The 17,587-nt window shown below is 44.3% G+C and overlaps 1 protein-coding gene across 1 annotated transcript in view; it reads right to left on the bottom strand.

The window, feature by feature from the left end:
• LOC132780041 (neuronal pentraxin-2) overlaps positions 1 to 17,329 on the bottom strand; it is a 25,525-nt gene extending 8,196 nt beyond the window's left edge. The window contains exons 1-2 of the mRNA XM_067462228.1: positions 16,795 to 17,329; positions 4,538 to 4,754 (exon numbers count right to left, since the gene is read on the bottom strand). Coding sequence (XP_067318329.1) covers positions 4,538 to 4,754; positions 16,795 to 17,220 — 643 coding nt within the window. The 5' untranslated portion in view covers positions 17,221 to 17,329. The remainder of the gene's footprint in view (positions 1 to 4,537; positions 4,755 to 16,794) is intronic.
• Between the last annotated feature and the right edge of the window lie 258 nt (positions 17,330 to 17,587).

Below are 17,587 nucleotides of genomic sequence, written 5' to 3'. Positions count from 1 at the left end.
CTAGGTGCAAAGATTACTGCAGATGCAGACTGTAGCCAGGAAATCAGAAGACGCTTACTTCTTGGGAGGAGAGCAATGTCCAGTCTCGATAAAATAGTGAAGAGTAGAGACATCAGACTGGCAACAAAGATCCGCCTAGTCAAAGCCATGGTCTTCCCTGTAGTCACCTACGGATGTGAGAGCTGGACCTTAGGGAAGGCTGAGCGAAGGAAGATTGATGCTTTTGAACTGTGGTGTTGGAGGAAAGTGCTGAGAGTGCCTTGGACTGCGAGAAGATCCAACCAGTCCATCCTCCAGGAAATAAAGCCCGACTGCTCACTGGAGGGAAAGATACTAGAGACAAAGTTGAAGTACTTTGGCCACATCATGAGGAGACAGGAAAGCCTAGAGAAGACAATTATGCTGGGGAAAGTGGAAGGCAAAAGGAAGAGGGGCCGACCAAGGGCAAGATGGATGGATGGCATCCTTGAAGTGACTGGACTGACCTTGAGGGAGCTGGGGGTGGTAACGGCCGACAGGGAGCTCTGGCGTAGGCTGGTCCATGAGGTCACGAAGAGTCGGAGACGACTGAACGAATCAACAACAACAACAAATTATATAATAATATATTATTATATATTATATATTGTATATTATATTATTATATTATCATATTATATTATTAATAATATTAATAATAATTATATAATAATGACAGATGATCATCCAACTTCAATAATATTATTAATAATATAGCCCCCTATAAAATTGTAGCCAAAAATATAATATATATAATATTATTATTATTAATAATAATAATAATAATAATATAGCAAATTTGGTAAGATTTGGTCCAGTGGTTTCTCTGTTTTTGAACGCCGATGGACGACCGTAAGGATTTTATATATATAGATATAACCTCCTATAAAATTGTAGCCAATAATATAATATATATAATATTAATAATAATATATTATTATATATTTATTAATAATATAATAATATTGTATTATTAATAAATATATAATAATATATTATATATATTATATATTATATTATTATATTATCATATTATATTATTAATAATATTAATAATAATTATATAATAATGACAGATGGTCATCCAACTTCAATAATATTACTAATAATATAACCTCCTATAAAATTGTAGCCAATAATGTAATACATATAATATTAATAATAATATATTGTTATATAATTATTAATCATATAATAATATTATATGATTAATAATTATATAATAATATATTATTATATATTATATATTGTATATTATATTATTATATTATCATATTATATTATTAATAATATTAATAATAATTATATAATAATGACAGATGATCATCCAACTTCAATAATATTATTAATAATATAGCCCCCTATAAAATTGTAGCCAAAAATATAATATATATAATATTAATAATAATAATAATAATAATAATAATAATATATCAAATTTGGTGAGATTTGGTCCAGTGGTTTCTCTGTTTTTGAACGCCGATGGACCACCGTAAGGATTTTATATATATAGATATAACCTCCTATAAAATTGTAGCCAATAATATAATATATATAATATTAATAATAATATATTATTATATATTTATTAATAATATAATAATATTGTATTATTAATAAATATATAATAATATATTATATATATTATATATTAAGGGTAAAGGTAGTCCCCTGACATTAAGTCCAGTCATGTCTGACTCTGGGGTGTGGTGCTCATCTCCATTTCTAAGCCGAAGAGCCAGCGTTGTCCGTAGACACCTCCAAGGTCATGTGGCCGGCATGACTACATGGAGCGCCGTTACCTTCCCGCCGGAGCGGTACCTATTGATCTACTCACATTTGCATGTTTTCGAACTGCTAGGTTGGCAGAAGCTAGGGCTGACAGCGGAAGCTCACGCCGCTCCCCGGAATCGAACCTGCGACCTTTCGATCAACAAGCTCAGCAGCTCAGTGCTTTTACCCACTGCGCCACCGGGGGCTCCTATATTATATATTATATTATATTATTATATTATCATATTATATTATTAATAATATTAATAATAATTATATAATAATGACAACGCTCTCTACGTGGGGCTGCCCTTGAAGACGGCCCGGAAGCTCCAGCTAGTCCAGCGCGCGGCAGCCATGTTGTTAACCGGAGCGGGACGCAGGGAGCACACAACGCCCTTGCTGTCCCAGCTCCACTGGCTGCCGATTTGCTACCGGGCCCAATTTAAGGTGCTGGTGTTATCCTACAAAGCCCTAAACGGTTCCGGCCCAAAATACCTTGCGAACCGCATCTCGGCCTACGAGCCCACGAGGACCTTGAGATCATCTGGGGAGGCCCTTCTCTCGGTCCCGCCTGCCTCACAGGCACGCTTGGCGGGGACGAGAGAGCGGGCCTTCTCGGTGGTGGCCCCCCGGCTATGGAACTCCCTCCCTGCTGAGATCAGACAGGCGCCTTCCCTCATGGCCTTCTGCAAGGGCCTGAAAACCTGGCTCTTCGAAAAGGCCTTCAACTAAGTGCTCTGTTTTTTGGAATGACCACCGGAATGGACTATGACTATGAGATTGACTATGACCCCAAACTAGACGAAGCGGATTTTTAGATGTTGTGTTATGGTCTTGATTTATTGTAAATTGTTGTCTTTTCTATGTTCTGTACACCGCCACGAGTCGCCCTCGGGCTGAGAGTGGCGGTTAACAAGTGCAAATAATAAATAAATAAATAAATAAATAAATAAATAAATAAATATGACCTTGGAGGTGTCTATGGGCAACGCCGGCTCTTTGGTTTAGAAATGGAGATGAGCACCACACGCCAGAGTCGGACACGACTGGACTTCATGTCAAGGGAAAACCTATATTGCCCTATGGATGTGCTTAGGGTGAGAGTTGTCCGCAATGGGAAACGGTCATTCTCAGTTCTAAGTTCTAGATAAGTGCTTGTTCTGGATGCCGGGCCGTTGGATCCAAGGTTGTGCATGGCTGGCCAATGTGCATCGCTCATCCCTAATGTGGGGACATTACGCAACCGCACCTGATGCAGTTATTGTGCAAGGAAAGGACGAGGGCGATGATTCAGGGATGCTGGCAGCTGCGAGATGTGGAGGAGGGGAACCCGGGGGTCGCGACCACGCCTGGGGTCACTCCTCGCTCGGCAGTGCTATTCGCGGCATCCTGAACTTTTCATCATTCGCACATCTTGCCCACCTCGCGGGAGTGCGACTCAGCTGAGTCATTCCCTGCCAGCCTGACTCACTTCCAGAGCCAGTTGGGAGACTTTTGGGGGGGGGGGGGGTTGCACCTCAGGGATGCTCCTGCTCCGGCTTGCATACAAATTCAACTTACGAACAAAACTATAGAACCAACCTTGTTTGTAATTAAACCGCATTGAGTTGCCGATTTAGGCTGAAAAATGCGGTATAGAAATAAAGCAAATAAATAAATAAATAAATAATTTGGGTGTGGGTGCTCTGTGTGTGTATATACACATAGTTGAAGTTACACCTCAAAAATGTACCTGTTCCGACTTACATACAGATTCAACTTACGAACAGACCTACAGAACCAACTTACATACAAATTCAACTTACAAACAGACCTACAGAATCAACCTTGATTGTAATTTGGGTGTATGTGTTGTGTGTGTGTGTATATATGTGTGTGTGTGTATACACACACACAGTTGAAGTTACACCTCAAAAATTGTACCTGTTCCAACTTACATACAAATTCAACTTACAAACAGAAATACAGAACCCACCTTGATTGTAATTTGTGTTTGTGTTTTGTGTGTGTGTGTATAGAGAGAGAGTTGGAGTTACACCTCAAAAATGTACCTGTTCCAACTTACATACAGATTCAACTTACGAACAAACCTACAGAACCAATCTTGATTGTAATTTGGGTGTGTGTGCTGTGTGTGTGTATACACAAAGTTGAAGTTACACCTGAAAAATGTACCTGTTCCGACTTACATACAAACTCAACTTACGAACAGACCTACAGAACCAACTTGCGTACAGATTCAACTTACGAACAGACATACAAAACCAACCTTGATTGTAATTTGGGTGTGTGTGCTGTGTGTATAGAGAGAGAGTTGGGAGTTACACCTCAAAAATGTACCTGTTCCAACTTACATACGAATTCAACTTAAGAACGAACCCACAGAACCAACCTCATTCAAAACTTGGGGAGATAGATAGAGATATAGACAAAACTTGTGTGTGTGTGTGTGTGTGTGTGCCCAAGTTAAAAACGAGATTGGTTCTGTAGATAGAAACATAGATAAAGATATAGATATAGATATATGGCTGGAATTACATTTCAAAAATGTCCCTGTTCTGACTTACATACGAATTCAGCTTAAGAACGAACCTACAGAATTGATCTCATCCATAACTTCCCGATGTCTGCGCCCCGTTCTTAACTAGAAGTCAGCTGTCTGTAACTTGGGGACTGCCGTAATTGTGAATAGATAACCGGTCACAGACGCAAGGGAGAGTGGCCAGTTGGTCAGCGGAATTACCTCGCTCGAGCTCGGCCACCCGTTCCAGCAAGGCGTTGAGGGCGGCCTCGGTCTTCTGCCGGTGGGTGGAGGTCTCGTTGTGCAGCTGCGTCTTCTCGCTCTCCAGTTCGGCCACTTTGCTCATCAGCTGCCGCTCGAGGTCTCCCAGCCTCCTTTGCAGCATCTCTCGGAGGTCGTTCGGAAGGGCCGCGAACGAGATGTTTGCGCGGAGCTGGTGCTGCAAGAAAAAGAAGGAAAGCAAACATCTGTTATAGAAATCCAATATGCTGATGATAACATAGTCTGAGCTCATTCAGAAGAAGACCTACAATATCAATTATAGAAATTCAATATGCTGATGATAACATAGTCTGTGCTCATTCAGAAGAAGACCTACACTCCATTCTCAATATCTTTGCAGAATAATACAAAAAGCTTGGCCTCTTATTGAACATCAAGAAAATCAAGTCAACATCAAAAGTGAAATACAACACCACCTGAGCTCTGTGAGTGCATCATCTTTTTTCTGAATGAAACAGAGAGAGTTTGAGGATCAGGACATTCATAGGGAGACCAAGGTGCTTGTTTATAAAGTTATTGCCCTCCCAACCCTGGAAATCGATGTCCTCACTGCACAAGAATGAACCTGTGGACCAAGAATGGTCTCTACAGTCACCTACAGACCCACCACCAAGACACATGGAAGCCATCATACTCAGCCACAAGAGTTCGCTTATGATGATGATCCATAATTATCTCAGATCCCACCAGACCACAGCTTTAGGAAAGGTAACCTTCTCGCTCTCTAATTCCCCAAATTCTTCAGAAGTTGCAGTCCAAAAAGCCGCAATTCATCTATCTATCTATCTATCTATCTATCTATCATCATCATCATCATCTATCTATCTATCTAGATGATAGATAGATATAGATAGATATAGATAGAGATATACACACACATCCACATCTACATATATGTCATCTACATCTACATCTACGACATCTGTATCTAAATCAAACATCATCTACATCGTCGTCATCATCTGCATCTATGTCATCTACATCATCTACATCCACATCTAAGTAATTTACATCTATATCATTTACATCTACGTCTACGTCATCTACCTCTACCTCTACATTTACATCTATGTCATCTACATCTACATCATCTACATCGATATCGTTATCAACGTCTACATCTACATAATCTACATCTACATCTAGGTCATCTACATCTATGCCTATGCCATCTACATCTACATCATCTACATCTATGTCTACGTCTACGTCATCTACATCGACATCATCTACATCTATGTCTACGTCTACATCATCTACATCTATGTCTACGTCTACATCATATACATCGACATCATCTACATCTATGTCTACAACTACATCATCTACATCTACATCATCTACATCTATGTCTATGTCTACATCATATACATCGACATCATCTACATCTACATCATCTACATTGTGGGAAAACTGTGCGCCAAGTTTGTTTCAATTCCATTATTGGTGGGGTTCAGAATGCTCTTTGATTGTAGGTGAACTATAAATCCCAGCAACTACAACTCCCAAATGTCAAGATTCTGTTTTCCCCAAACTCCACCTGTGTTCACATTTGGGCATATGGAGTATTCGTGTAGAGTTTGGTCCAGATCCATCATTGTTTGAGTCCACAGTGCTCTCTAGATGTAGGTGAACTACAACTCCAAAACCAAAGGACACTGCCCACCAAACCCTTCTAGTGTTTTCTGTTGGTCATGGGAGAACTGTGTGTCAAGTTTGGTTCAATTCCATCGTTGGTGGGGTTCAGAATGCTCTATGATTGCAGGTGAACTATAAATCCCAGCAACTACAACTCCCAAATGTCAAGATTCTATTTTCCCCAAATTCAACCAGTGTTCACATTTGGGCATATTGAGTATTCGTGTAGAGTTTGGTCCAGATCCATCATTGTTTGAGTCCACAGTGCTCTCTAGATGTAGGTGAACTACAACTCCAAAATCAAAGGACACCGCCCACCAAATCCTTCCAGTATTTCCTGTTGGTTGTCATGGGAGAACTGTGTGTCAAGTTTGGTTCAATTCCATCGCTGGTGGGGTTCAGAATGCTCTTTGATTGAAGGTGAACTATGAATCCCAGCGACTACAACTCCCAAATGACAAAATCAATTTTTGAGTGAAGGACATACATTGGGTTGTTAGGTGTCTTGTGTCCAAATTTGGTGCCAATTCCCCCAGTGGTTTTTGAGTTCTGTTAATCCCACAAACGAACATGACATTTTTATTGATATAGATTGGTCCTTCTTGTGTCTCATCGCCTCTTTCAATAAGGAAAAAGTACAATAGTTTTCTTCCTCCTCAAATAATAAAGTCATTTCTTGTAGAAAAACATCGGCCGTTACCTAAGCAATGTGTGTCTTAATTTTTTACTATGAAAAAGCTAAGAGGTTCCGGGAAGCGAATGTTGTTGATTTCACGGTGCAATAATTGCTCCCTGGACAATTGACGATGGAAGAAGCAGTGAACAAGAATACACAAATGGGGAAGAATCATTCAAACCATGAAAGGGAAGGAGCAAAATAATAATGATGATGATGATGATGATGATGATGTCTCCAGACAGGAATCAGTCAGAGACCAGTGTGTCGAAGGAGGTCTTCAAGGCAGCAAACAATGCAACAGAAACAAAGGCCAGACTACTTTAATAATAATAATAATAATTATTATTATTATTATTATTATTATTATTATTGTTATTGCTGTCACCTCTCAACAAAAGATTGCTCCAGGCACTGCCAGGCCTTCAAATGCTTATCAAGGTGGTCAGTTGAAACATTCCCACCTAGCTCCAGCACCCTGGTCATTCCACAGATATATAAACCCTTTTTCCTACTTCCAACAGACCTCACTTCCTCTGAGGATGCTTGCCATAGATGCAGGCAAAACATCAGGAGAGAATGCCTCAAGAACATAGCCATATAGCCTGAAAAAACCCTACAACAACCCATTCCCACTTAGCTCCAACAGACAAGAGTCCTTTGTCCCACCCTGGTCATTCCACAGATATATAAACCCTTTTTTCCTACTTCCAACAGACCTCACTTCCTCTGAGGATGCTTGCCATAGATGCAGGCAAAACATCAGGAGAGAATGCCTCAAGAACATGGCCATACAACCCGAAAAAACCTACAACAACCCAATAATAATAATAATAATAATAATAATAATAGACTGAAGAGAAACAACTGGAAAAGATGACACGATATGAAGATTTAAAGACTGAACTGCAAAGACTTTGGCACAAGCCAGTAAAGGTAGTCTCAGTGGTGATTGGCACATTGGGTGCAGTGCCTAAAGACCTTGGCCTGCACTTAAACACAATTGGCGCTGACAAGATTACCATCTGCCAGCTGCAGAAGGCCACCTTACTGGGATCTGCACACATTATTCGCCAATGCATCACACAGTCCTAGACACAATGCAACAGCCAGCAGAGTGTCTGCTGTGGATTCATCTTGCGGTGTTTCAAATAATACTATAATGTCTCCAGACAGGAAGTAATCGGGAGCCAGTGAGTGCCACCCAGTCTAAGGATGTCTCCAAGACAGCAAACAATGCAAAGGGAACAAAGCCCAGGCTACTTCTATTATTATTATTATTATTATTATTATTATTATTATTATTATTGTCTCCAGGCAGCAAGCAATCAAGGGCCAATATCATAAACTATGCTTGGGAACAGTGGACAGCTCCCAATCTGATTGCATTGGGTTTCAGCACATTGGACAGCTCTCAGCCATCCCTAGCACTGGAGTGAATGCAGGTTGATCATCATCATCATCATCATCATCATCATCATCATCATCATCATATGATGTCTCCAGATAGGCAGCAATCAGGAGCCAGTGAGTGCCACCCAGTCTAAGGATGTTTCCAAGGCAGTAAACAATGCAAAGGGAACAAAGGCCAGGCTACTTCAGTAATAATAATAACAATAATAACAACAACAGCATGTCTTCAGGCATTGAGTAATGAAGGGCCAGTAAGTGCCACTCAGTCTAAGGATGTCTCCAAGGCAGCAAACAATGCAAAGGGAACAAAGGTCTGGCTAGTTGATTATTATTATTATTATTATTATTATTATTATTATTATTATTATTACACCCTGGCCTTTGTTCCCTTTACTGCCTTGTATAAATAATAATAATAATAATAATAATAATAATAATAATAATAATAATAGATTTAACAGTATCCTGGTCTTTGTGTTTGCTGCCTTGGAGGCCTCGTTAGCCCAGGTGGCACTCACTGGCCCTGAACTGCTTCCTGCCTGGAGACATCATAATAATAATAATAATAATAATAATAATAATAATAATAATGTAATAATAATGATGTCTCCAGGCAGCAAGCAGTCAAGAGCCAGTGAGAACTACCCGGGCTAAGGATGTCTCCAAGGCAGCAAACAATTCAAAGGGAACAAAGCCCAGGCTACTTCATAGAATCCTAGAATCCTAGAAGAGTTGGAAGAGACCTCCTGGGCCATCACCCAGTCCACCCCCATTCTGCCAAGAAGCAGGAATATTGCATTCAAAGCACCCCTGACAGATGGCCAGCCAGCCTCTGCTTCAAAGCTTCCAAAGAAGGAGCCTCCACCACACTCCGGGGCAGAGAGTTCCACTGCTGAACGGCTCTCACAGTCAGGAAGTTCTTCCTCATGTTCAGATGGAATCTCCTCTCAGTAACAACAACAACAACAACAACAACAACAATAGTATGTCTTCAGGCAGTGAGTAATGAAGGGCCAGTAAGTGCCACCCAGTCTAAGGATGTCTCCAAGGCAGCAAATAATGCAAAGGGAACAAAGCCCAGGCTACTTCTATTATTATTATTATTATTATTATTATTATTATTATTGACACAAAAGCACAGTATGTCACAGAAAATGAGATCTATATGCTGGATTTCGTATCACAAAATCACAAGTTGAACACTTCCCAAGTGTCTAGGACTGTGTTATGTATTTTCAAATTATTATTATTATTATTATTATTATTATTATTATTAAATGGCATTAAGTGTAGATGCACTTAATGCCGTTCCCTCTTCCCAGTATCAGAATCTACACTTCAGGACTATGGAGAGCTGCCAATCATCCCCAACTACAGAAGACTCTCAGTTAACTGGAACTCCAGATCTGGCAAGAAGAAATCAATGAAATGATACTTCAAATTTAAAAAGCTGTGCTACAGTAAAACAGCATTACATCTCCATTTGCAAACTACTGTATTTCTCTACTAATATCAAATCAATATAGATATCAGCGTAAGGTATTGCACGAGGGTATATTGTTATTTAAGCCTACTGTGACGAGTAACTCTCAAGCATATTATCACGGGGTTTCCAATGAAGGTTTGCCCCTGATCCTTGTTTCCACAACTAGCCACATTTTCCAAAATCCAATTATCCCATAAAGCGAGGTGAAATCATCTGAAAAGGGAAAACAGACAGCAAAGGAAACACCCTATGCCATCCAAAGATAGATAGATAGAGAGAGAGAGATGATAGATAGAGAGAGAGAGAGAGAGAGAGAGATAGATAGACAGACAGACAGACAGATAGATAGATAGATAGATGGATAGAGAGATAGAGAGGTAGAGAAAGAGAGAGAGAGAAAGATAGAAAGATATAGAGATAGATAGATAGATAGAGAAAGATGATAGATGAGAGAGAGATGATAGATAGATAGATAGATAGATAGATAGATAGATAGATAGATAGGAATAGAGAGAGAGCGAGAGAGAGAGAGAGAGAGAGAGAGAGAGATGATAGATGGGAGAGAGAGAGATTGGCTGGAGTTGTATGTTCCGACTTACATACAAATTCAACATGAGAACCAAGCTACAGAACCAATCTTGTTTGTATACACACACATACACACACACACACACACACACACACACACGTATGTGTGTATGTGTTTCTGATACCATAAGGAAACTTTCAAAATGTTCCTGTTCTGACTTGCATACATATTCAACTTGAGAATGAAGCTACAGAACTGATTTTGCTCGTAACTTGGGCACTTGCCTTTACGCATTTATTATATTATATTACATCAGACTGGCAACAAAGATCCGCCTAGTCAAAGCCATGGTATTCCCTGTAGTCACCTACGGATGTGAGAGCTGGACCATAGGGAAGGCTGAGCGAAGGAAGATCGATGCTTTTGAGCTGTGGTGTTGGAGGAAAGTGCTGAGAGTGCCTTGGACTGCGAGAAGATCCAACCAGTCCATCCTCCAGGAAATAAAACCCGTCTGCTCACTGGAAGGAAGGATACTAGAGACAAAGTTGAAGTACTTTGGCCACATCATGAGGAGACAGCAAAGCCTAGAGAAAACAATTATGCTGGGGAAAGTGGAAGGCAAAAGGAAGAGGGGCCGACCTAGGGCAAGATGGATGGATGGCATCCTTGAAGTGACTGGACTGACCTTGAGGGAGCTGGGGGTGGTGACGGCCGACAGGGAGCTCTGGCGTGGGCTGGTCCACGAGGTCACGAAGAGTCGGAGACGACTGAACGAATGAACAACAACAACAAATATCATATATATTATATTATATTATATTATATTATATTATATTATATTACACTATACTATTATAATATATTGTATTTTTGGGGTGGAGTCACACTTTCAAAATGTCCCTCTTCCAACTTACATACAGATTCAACTTAAGAACCAACCTACAGAACCTCTCTTGTTCATAAGCCTTTATATAAAAAGTCTGTGTGTATATGTACACACATGCACACATATACATACACATACAGAGAGAGATAGCATAGGGAAAGGGAGATTATTATCATTATTATCACCATCATCATCATCATTATGTATGCCCCCCCTTTTCTCTCCACAAGGAGTCTCAAAGCGAAACATCAGGAGAGAATGCTTCTAGAACATGGCCATACAACCCAAAAAATCTATAACAACCTAGACTCAAAGTGGTCTCAACAGCAACCACAACAACCACAATAACAACAATGGGCAGTAAGTGTGGTGAAGTCTCCTAAACAGAGGCAGTAAAAGCAAAGCAAACCCCACAGGGGTGTTCACCTTTCTCAATGAGATCCAAAGCTTGTGTGTTTGTGTGTGTGTGTGATTACACACACATACACACACACACACTCACACACACATATATAGAGGTGGGGGAGAGACTTGAGAAATACCTGTGATACTCCATAGGAATGTTCACCCTTTTCTATGCCTCCCCCCCTCTCTATATATATGGCTGGATTTATGCTTATAAAAAGGCCCTGTTCTGAGTTGCATACAGATTCAACTTAAGAACAAACCAACAGAAGTGATCTTGCTCGTAAGTTGGGGACTGCCTGTACAGTTATGAATTCCAAATCTGATTGATACAGTAGATGAAATTTAAACAGATAGATATATCCATATATATAAACTCACAATCACACACATGTATCATTATTGAGTGCATATATTATATATTAGATAGTAAAAAGGCAAAGGTAGTCCCCTGACATGAAGTCCAGTCCTGTCTGACTCTGGGGTGTGGTGCTCATCTCCATTCCTAAGCCGAAGAGCCGGCATTGTCCGTAGACACCTCCAAGGTCATGTGGCCAGCATGACTGCATGGAGCGCCGTTACCTTCCCTCTGGAGCGGTACCTATTGATCTACTCACATTTGCATGCTTTCGAACTGCTAGGTTGGCAGAAGCTAGGGCTGACAGCGGAAGCTCACGCCGCTCCCCGGAATCGAACCTGCGACCTTTCGATCAACAAGCTCAGCAGCTCAGCGCTTTAACCCACTGCGCCACCGGGGGCTCCTAATATTAGATAGTAGCATAGACTTGGTTCAACTTCCAGTATTGCCAGGACAATGGAAGAACCGCGAGGCAGAAGAAGACACTGTCCAAAAAGCCTGTCCCCAACATGGTCTAGCAGCGTGCATCATATTCCGCACTCGGCAATAGAGACGTTTCAGCACCACGGTCAGCGCTGAGCGTTTTGCATGCAGACCGGAGCTCTCCATGGTGCTAAATACCTTCTGAAGCAACTAGTCCAGCGGTTCTCAACCTACCTAATGTCGTGACCCCTTAATACAGTTCCTCATGTTGTGGTGACCTCCAACCATAACATTATTTTAGTTGCTACTTCATAACTGTAATTTTGCTACTATTATGAATCGTAATGTAAATATCTGATATGCAGGATAGATAATAGAATCATAGAATCATAGAATCAAAGAATTGGAAGAGACCTCCTGGGCCATCCAGTCCAACCCCATTCTGCCGAGAAGCAGAAATGTTGCATTCAAATCACCCCTGACAGATGGCCACCCAGCCTCTGCTTAAAAGCTTCCAAAGAAGGAGCCTCCACCACACTCCCTCCGGGGCAGAGAGTTCCACTGCTGAACGGGTCTCCCAGTCAGGAAGTTCTTCCTCATGTTCAGATGGAATCTCCTTTCTTCTACTTTGAAGCCATTGTTCCATTGCATCCTAGTCTCCAAAGAAGCAGAAAACAAGCTTGCTCCCTCCTCCTCCCTGTGGCTTCCTCTCACATATTTATACATCGCTGTCATGTCTCCTCTCAGCCTTCTCTTCTTCAGGCTAAACATGCCCAGCTCCTTAAGCCCCTCCTCATAGGGCTTGTTCTCCAGACCCTTGATCATTTTAGTCGCCCTCCTCTGGACACATTCCAGCTTAGAGTCAATATCTCTCTTGAATTGTGGTGCCCAGAATTGGACACAATATTCCAGGTGTGGTCTAACCAAAGCGGAATAGAGCATGGGGAGCAGGACTTCCCTAGATCTAGATGTTCATTCACTGGACTCAATTTGGCAGAAATACCCAATAAGCCCAAATTTGAACACTGGTGGGGTTGGAGGAGATTGATGTTGTCATTTGGGAGTTGTAGTTGCTGGGGTCTATACTTCGCCTACAATCAGAGAGCTTTCTAAACACCAATGATGGAATTGAATCAGACCTGGCCACACAGAAATCCCATGACCAACAGAAAATGCTAGAACGGCTTGGTGGGCATTGACCTTGAGTTTGGGAGTTGTAGTTCACCTAAATCCAGAGTGCACTGTGGACTCAAACAATGGTCAATCTGGACCAAACTTGGCACGGACACTCAATATGTCCAAATGTGGACTCTGGTGGAGTTTGGGGAAAATAGACCTTGACATTTGGGAGTTGTGGTTGCTGGGATTTATAGTTCACCTACAATCAAAGAGCATTCTGAACCCCCCCCCCCCGCCCCCCAGTGATAGAATTAGGCCAAAATTCCCACACAGAACCCCCATGACCAACAGAAAATTTTGTATATTCTGATGGTCTTTGGGGACCCCTATGACACCCCCTCATGACCCCCCCAGGGGTCCCAACCCCCAGGTTGAGAAACACTGAACTAGTCCTTCTGCCTTTCAACATCAGGGCAATACCTGACTTTGAAGCTGAAAAGGAGGATGAACAGGTGCTTTTGGGAGCTCTCCATGGTGCCAAAAGGAATGGGTACTTGGGGAGTTCTCCATGGTGCTGAATACCACCACAACCTTACTCCCCCCCCCCCCCCGAAGTACTTATTCCAGCACCAGGGGCAGCTCTGGGGTTTTCTCCAGCACAGAGAACTGCCCCAGTACTGAAAAGTAGGGTAAATGGGTGCCTTTGGGAGCTCTCCATGATGCTGACCCGAATGGGTGTCTTTGGAGTTGAAAGGGAAGTGAATGGGTGACTTTGGAACTACCTGGGGAGAAAGATAGATAGATAGATAGATAGATAGATAGATAGATAGATAGATAGAAGCTGGAGTTGTATGTTCCATGGTGCTGAATACCACCACAACCACACTACTCCCCAAAGCACCCATTGCAGCACCAGGGGCAGCTCTGGGGTTTTCTCCAGCAGAGAGAACTGTCCCTGGTGCTGAGAACTAGGGTGAATGAGTTCTGTTGGGAGCTCTCCATGGTGCAAAAAGGAATGAGTGCCTGGGGAGTCCTCCATGGTGCTGAATACCACCACACTTCGAAGCACCCGCTGCAGTGCCAGGGATAGCTCTGGAATTTTCTCCAGCAGAGGGAACTGCCCCAGGTGCTGAAAGGCAGGCTGAATGGGTGCCATTGGAAGCTCTCCATGGTGCTGAAGTGAATGGGTGTCTTTGGAGTTGAAAGGGAGGTGAATGGGTGCTTTTGGAACTACCCATGGTGCTGAAGGGATTGGGTGCCTTGGGAGTTCTCCATGGTGCTGAATACGCCTTCCATCCCAAAAGCACCCGTTGCAGCACCAGAGGCAGCTCTGGGATTTTCTCCAGCACAGGGAACTTCCCATGGTGCTGAAAGGCAGGATGAATGGGTGCCATTGTAAGCTCTCTATGGTGCTGAAAGTAATGGGTGCCTTTGGAGTTGAAAGGGAGGCTGAATGGGCACCATGGAGCTGGCCATGGTGCTGAAAGGAATGAGTGCTGTTGGGACCTGTCCCTGGTGCTAAATACCTCCCGAAGCACCCGTTGCAATACCAGAGTCAGCTCTGGGATTTTCTCCATCACCGGGAACTGCCCCTGGTGCTGAAAGGCAGGATGAATGGGTGCCATTGGAAGCTCTCCTCGGTGCTGAACCAAATGGGTGCCTTTGAAGTCTAAAGGGAGGCGGAATGGGTGCCTTTGGAGCTGCCCCTGGTGCTGAAAGGAATAGGTGCCTTGGGAGTTCTCCATGGTGCTGAATAGTTTCTGGGGTGCCCGTTGCAGCACCAGGGACAGCTCTAGGGTTTTCTCCACCACAGGGAACTGCCCCTGGTGCTGAAAGGCAGGCTGAATGGGTGCCTTTGGAACCTCTCTGTGGTGCTGAAAGGAATGGGTGCCTTTGGAGTTGAAAGGGAGGCTGAATGGGCACCATGGAGTTCTCCATGGTGCTGAATACCTCCTGAAACACCCATTGCAGTACCAGGGGCAGCTTTGGGGTTTTCTCCACCACAGGCAACTGCCCCTGGTGCTGAAAGGCAGGCTGAATGGGTGCCATTGGAGTTGAAAGGGGATGTGAATGGGTGCCTTTGGAACTACCCATGGTGCCAAAAGGAATGGGTACCTGGGGAGTTCTCCATGGTGCTGAAGAAATCCACCACCACGACCCTGAAACACCCATTGCAGCACCACGGGCACCTCTTCAGTTTTCTCCAGCACAGAGAACTGTCCCTGGTGCTGAAAAGTAGGGTGAATGGGTGTCTTTGGGAGCTCTCTATGGTGCCAAAAGGAATGAGTTCCTGGGGAGTTCTCCATGGTGCTGAATAAAACCACCACCACGACCCTGAAACACCCGTTGCAGTGCCAGGGACAGCTCTGGGATTTTCTCCAGCAGAGGGAACTGTCCCTGGTGCTGAAAGGCAGGGTGAATGGTGAACTGAATGGGTGTCTTTGGAGTTGAAAGGGAGGCTGAATGTGTGCCCGGGGGAGTTCTCCATGGAATACCTTCTGAAACACCCATTGCAGCACCACGGGCACCTCTTCGGTTTTCTCCAGCACAGAGAACTGTCCCTGGTGCTGAAAAGTAGGGTGAATGGGTGTCTTTGGGAGCTCTTCATGGTGCTGAACCGAATGGGTGTCTGGGGAGTTCTCCATGGCACTAAATACCACCACCACCACCCTCGAAGCACCCATTGAAGTCGAAAGGGAGGCGGAATAGGTGCTTTTGGGAGCTCTCCATGGTGCCAGAAGGAATGGGTGCCCGGGGAGTTCTCCATGGTGCTGAATATTTATTTTATTTTATTTATTTACATTATCTATATCCCACCCATATCAGCCCGCAGGCGACTCAGGGTGGTCAGTGGGTGAATGGGTGCCTTTGGGAGCTCTCCATGGTGGCAAAAGGAATGGGTGCCTGGGGAGCACTCCATGGTGCTGAATACCACCACCACCACCCTCGAAGCACCCATTGAAGTCTAAAGGGAGGCGGAATAGGTGCTTTTGGGAGCTCTCCATGGTGTCGAAAGGAATGGGTGCCTGGGGAACTCTCCATGGTGCTGAATACCACCACCACCACCCTCGAAGCACCCATTGAAGTCGAAAGGGAGGTGGAATAGGTACTTTTGGGAGCTCTCCATGGTGCCAGAAGGAATGGGCGCCTGGGGGAGTTCTCCATGGTGCTGAATACCCCCGAAGCACCCATTGCAGCACCCTGGAGGTCTCCCAGCCTGCAGCCTTTGCCCGCCATGCCCCGGGACCCATACTGGGGGCTCACCTCGAGGCTCTCCATGCGGTCCTTGAGCGCCTGCATGGTGCGGCTGAGCTGGTCGACCACCTTGGCGGGGTCCCGGGGCAGGTCCCCCATGGCGGCGTCCTCCTCGCCGTCCTTGCCCTTCCGCCAGCCCTTGCCCTCGCAGCCGCCCAGCTTGGCGGTCAGCTCCCGGATGGCCTGGCGCTGCTGCCCGATGGTCTCCTTCTGCTGGAGGAGGGTCTCTCGCAGCTGGAGCAGGGTGGCTTGGAGCTGCTCCTCGGGGGCGCCCGGCATGGGCAGAGGGGGCCAGGGGCAGTTGCCGGGGGTGCCCGCGGCATCCAGAGGGAAGGCGGTGCAGAGGAAGCGCGAGGCGGGGGGCCCCGGGGTCTTCTCTTGGGCGGCGCCAGAGGACGAGAGCAGGGCCAGGCCGGGCCAGAGCAGCCACAGCATGGTCTCCGGAGTGGCCTTTGGGGTGGTCAAAGCATGGAGAAGGAAGGAAGGGCTACGCAAAGTTTCCAACCAGGATGCTTCGTCCGCTCCGCTCTGCTCTCCGGCTCTTCTCTCTCCGATTTCTCCGCTTGGCTGTCTCTTCCTTCCTTTAATAAGGATTTCTTTCAGAGAGGGAGGGGAAGGGGAGGGGAGGAGAGGGGGAGGGGAGGGGCAGACCACGTGACGCCTCTCCCTTTCTCTCAATCCCCAAAGCACTTTTCTCAACCAGAGAAGGAAAGCAGGGAGGGAGGGGGAGGGAGGAGGAGGAGGAGGAGGAAGCGGTGAGGCACCTGATTGGCTGCTGCTGCTGCTCCTCCTCCTCTTCAGG

This window comes from Anolis sagrei, chromosome Y (assembly GCF_037176765.1).
Source record: "Anolis sagrei isolate rAnoSag1 chromosome Y, rAnoSag1.mat, whole genome shotgun sequence".
NCBI lineage: Eukaryota > Metazoa > Chordata > Lepidosauria > Squamata > Dactyloidae > Anolis > Anolis sagrei.
Note: the sequence above shows the minus strand (reverse complement) of the source record. Positions and strands in the feature narration are given on the sequence as shown.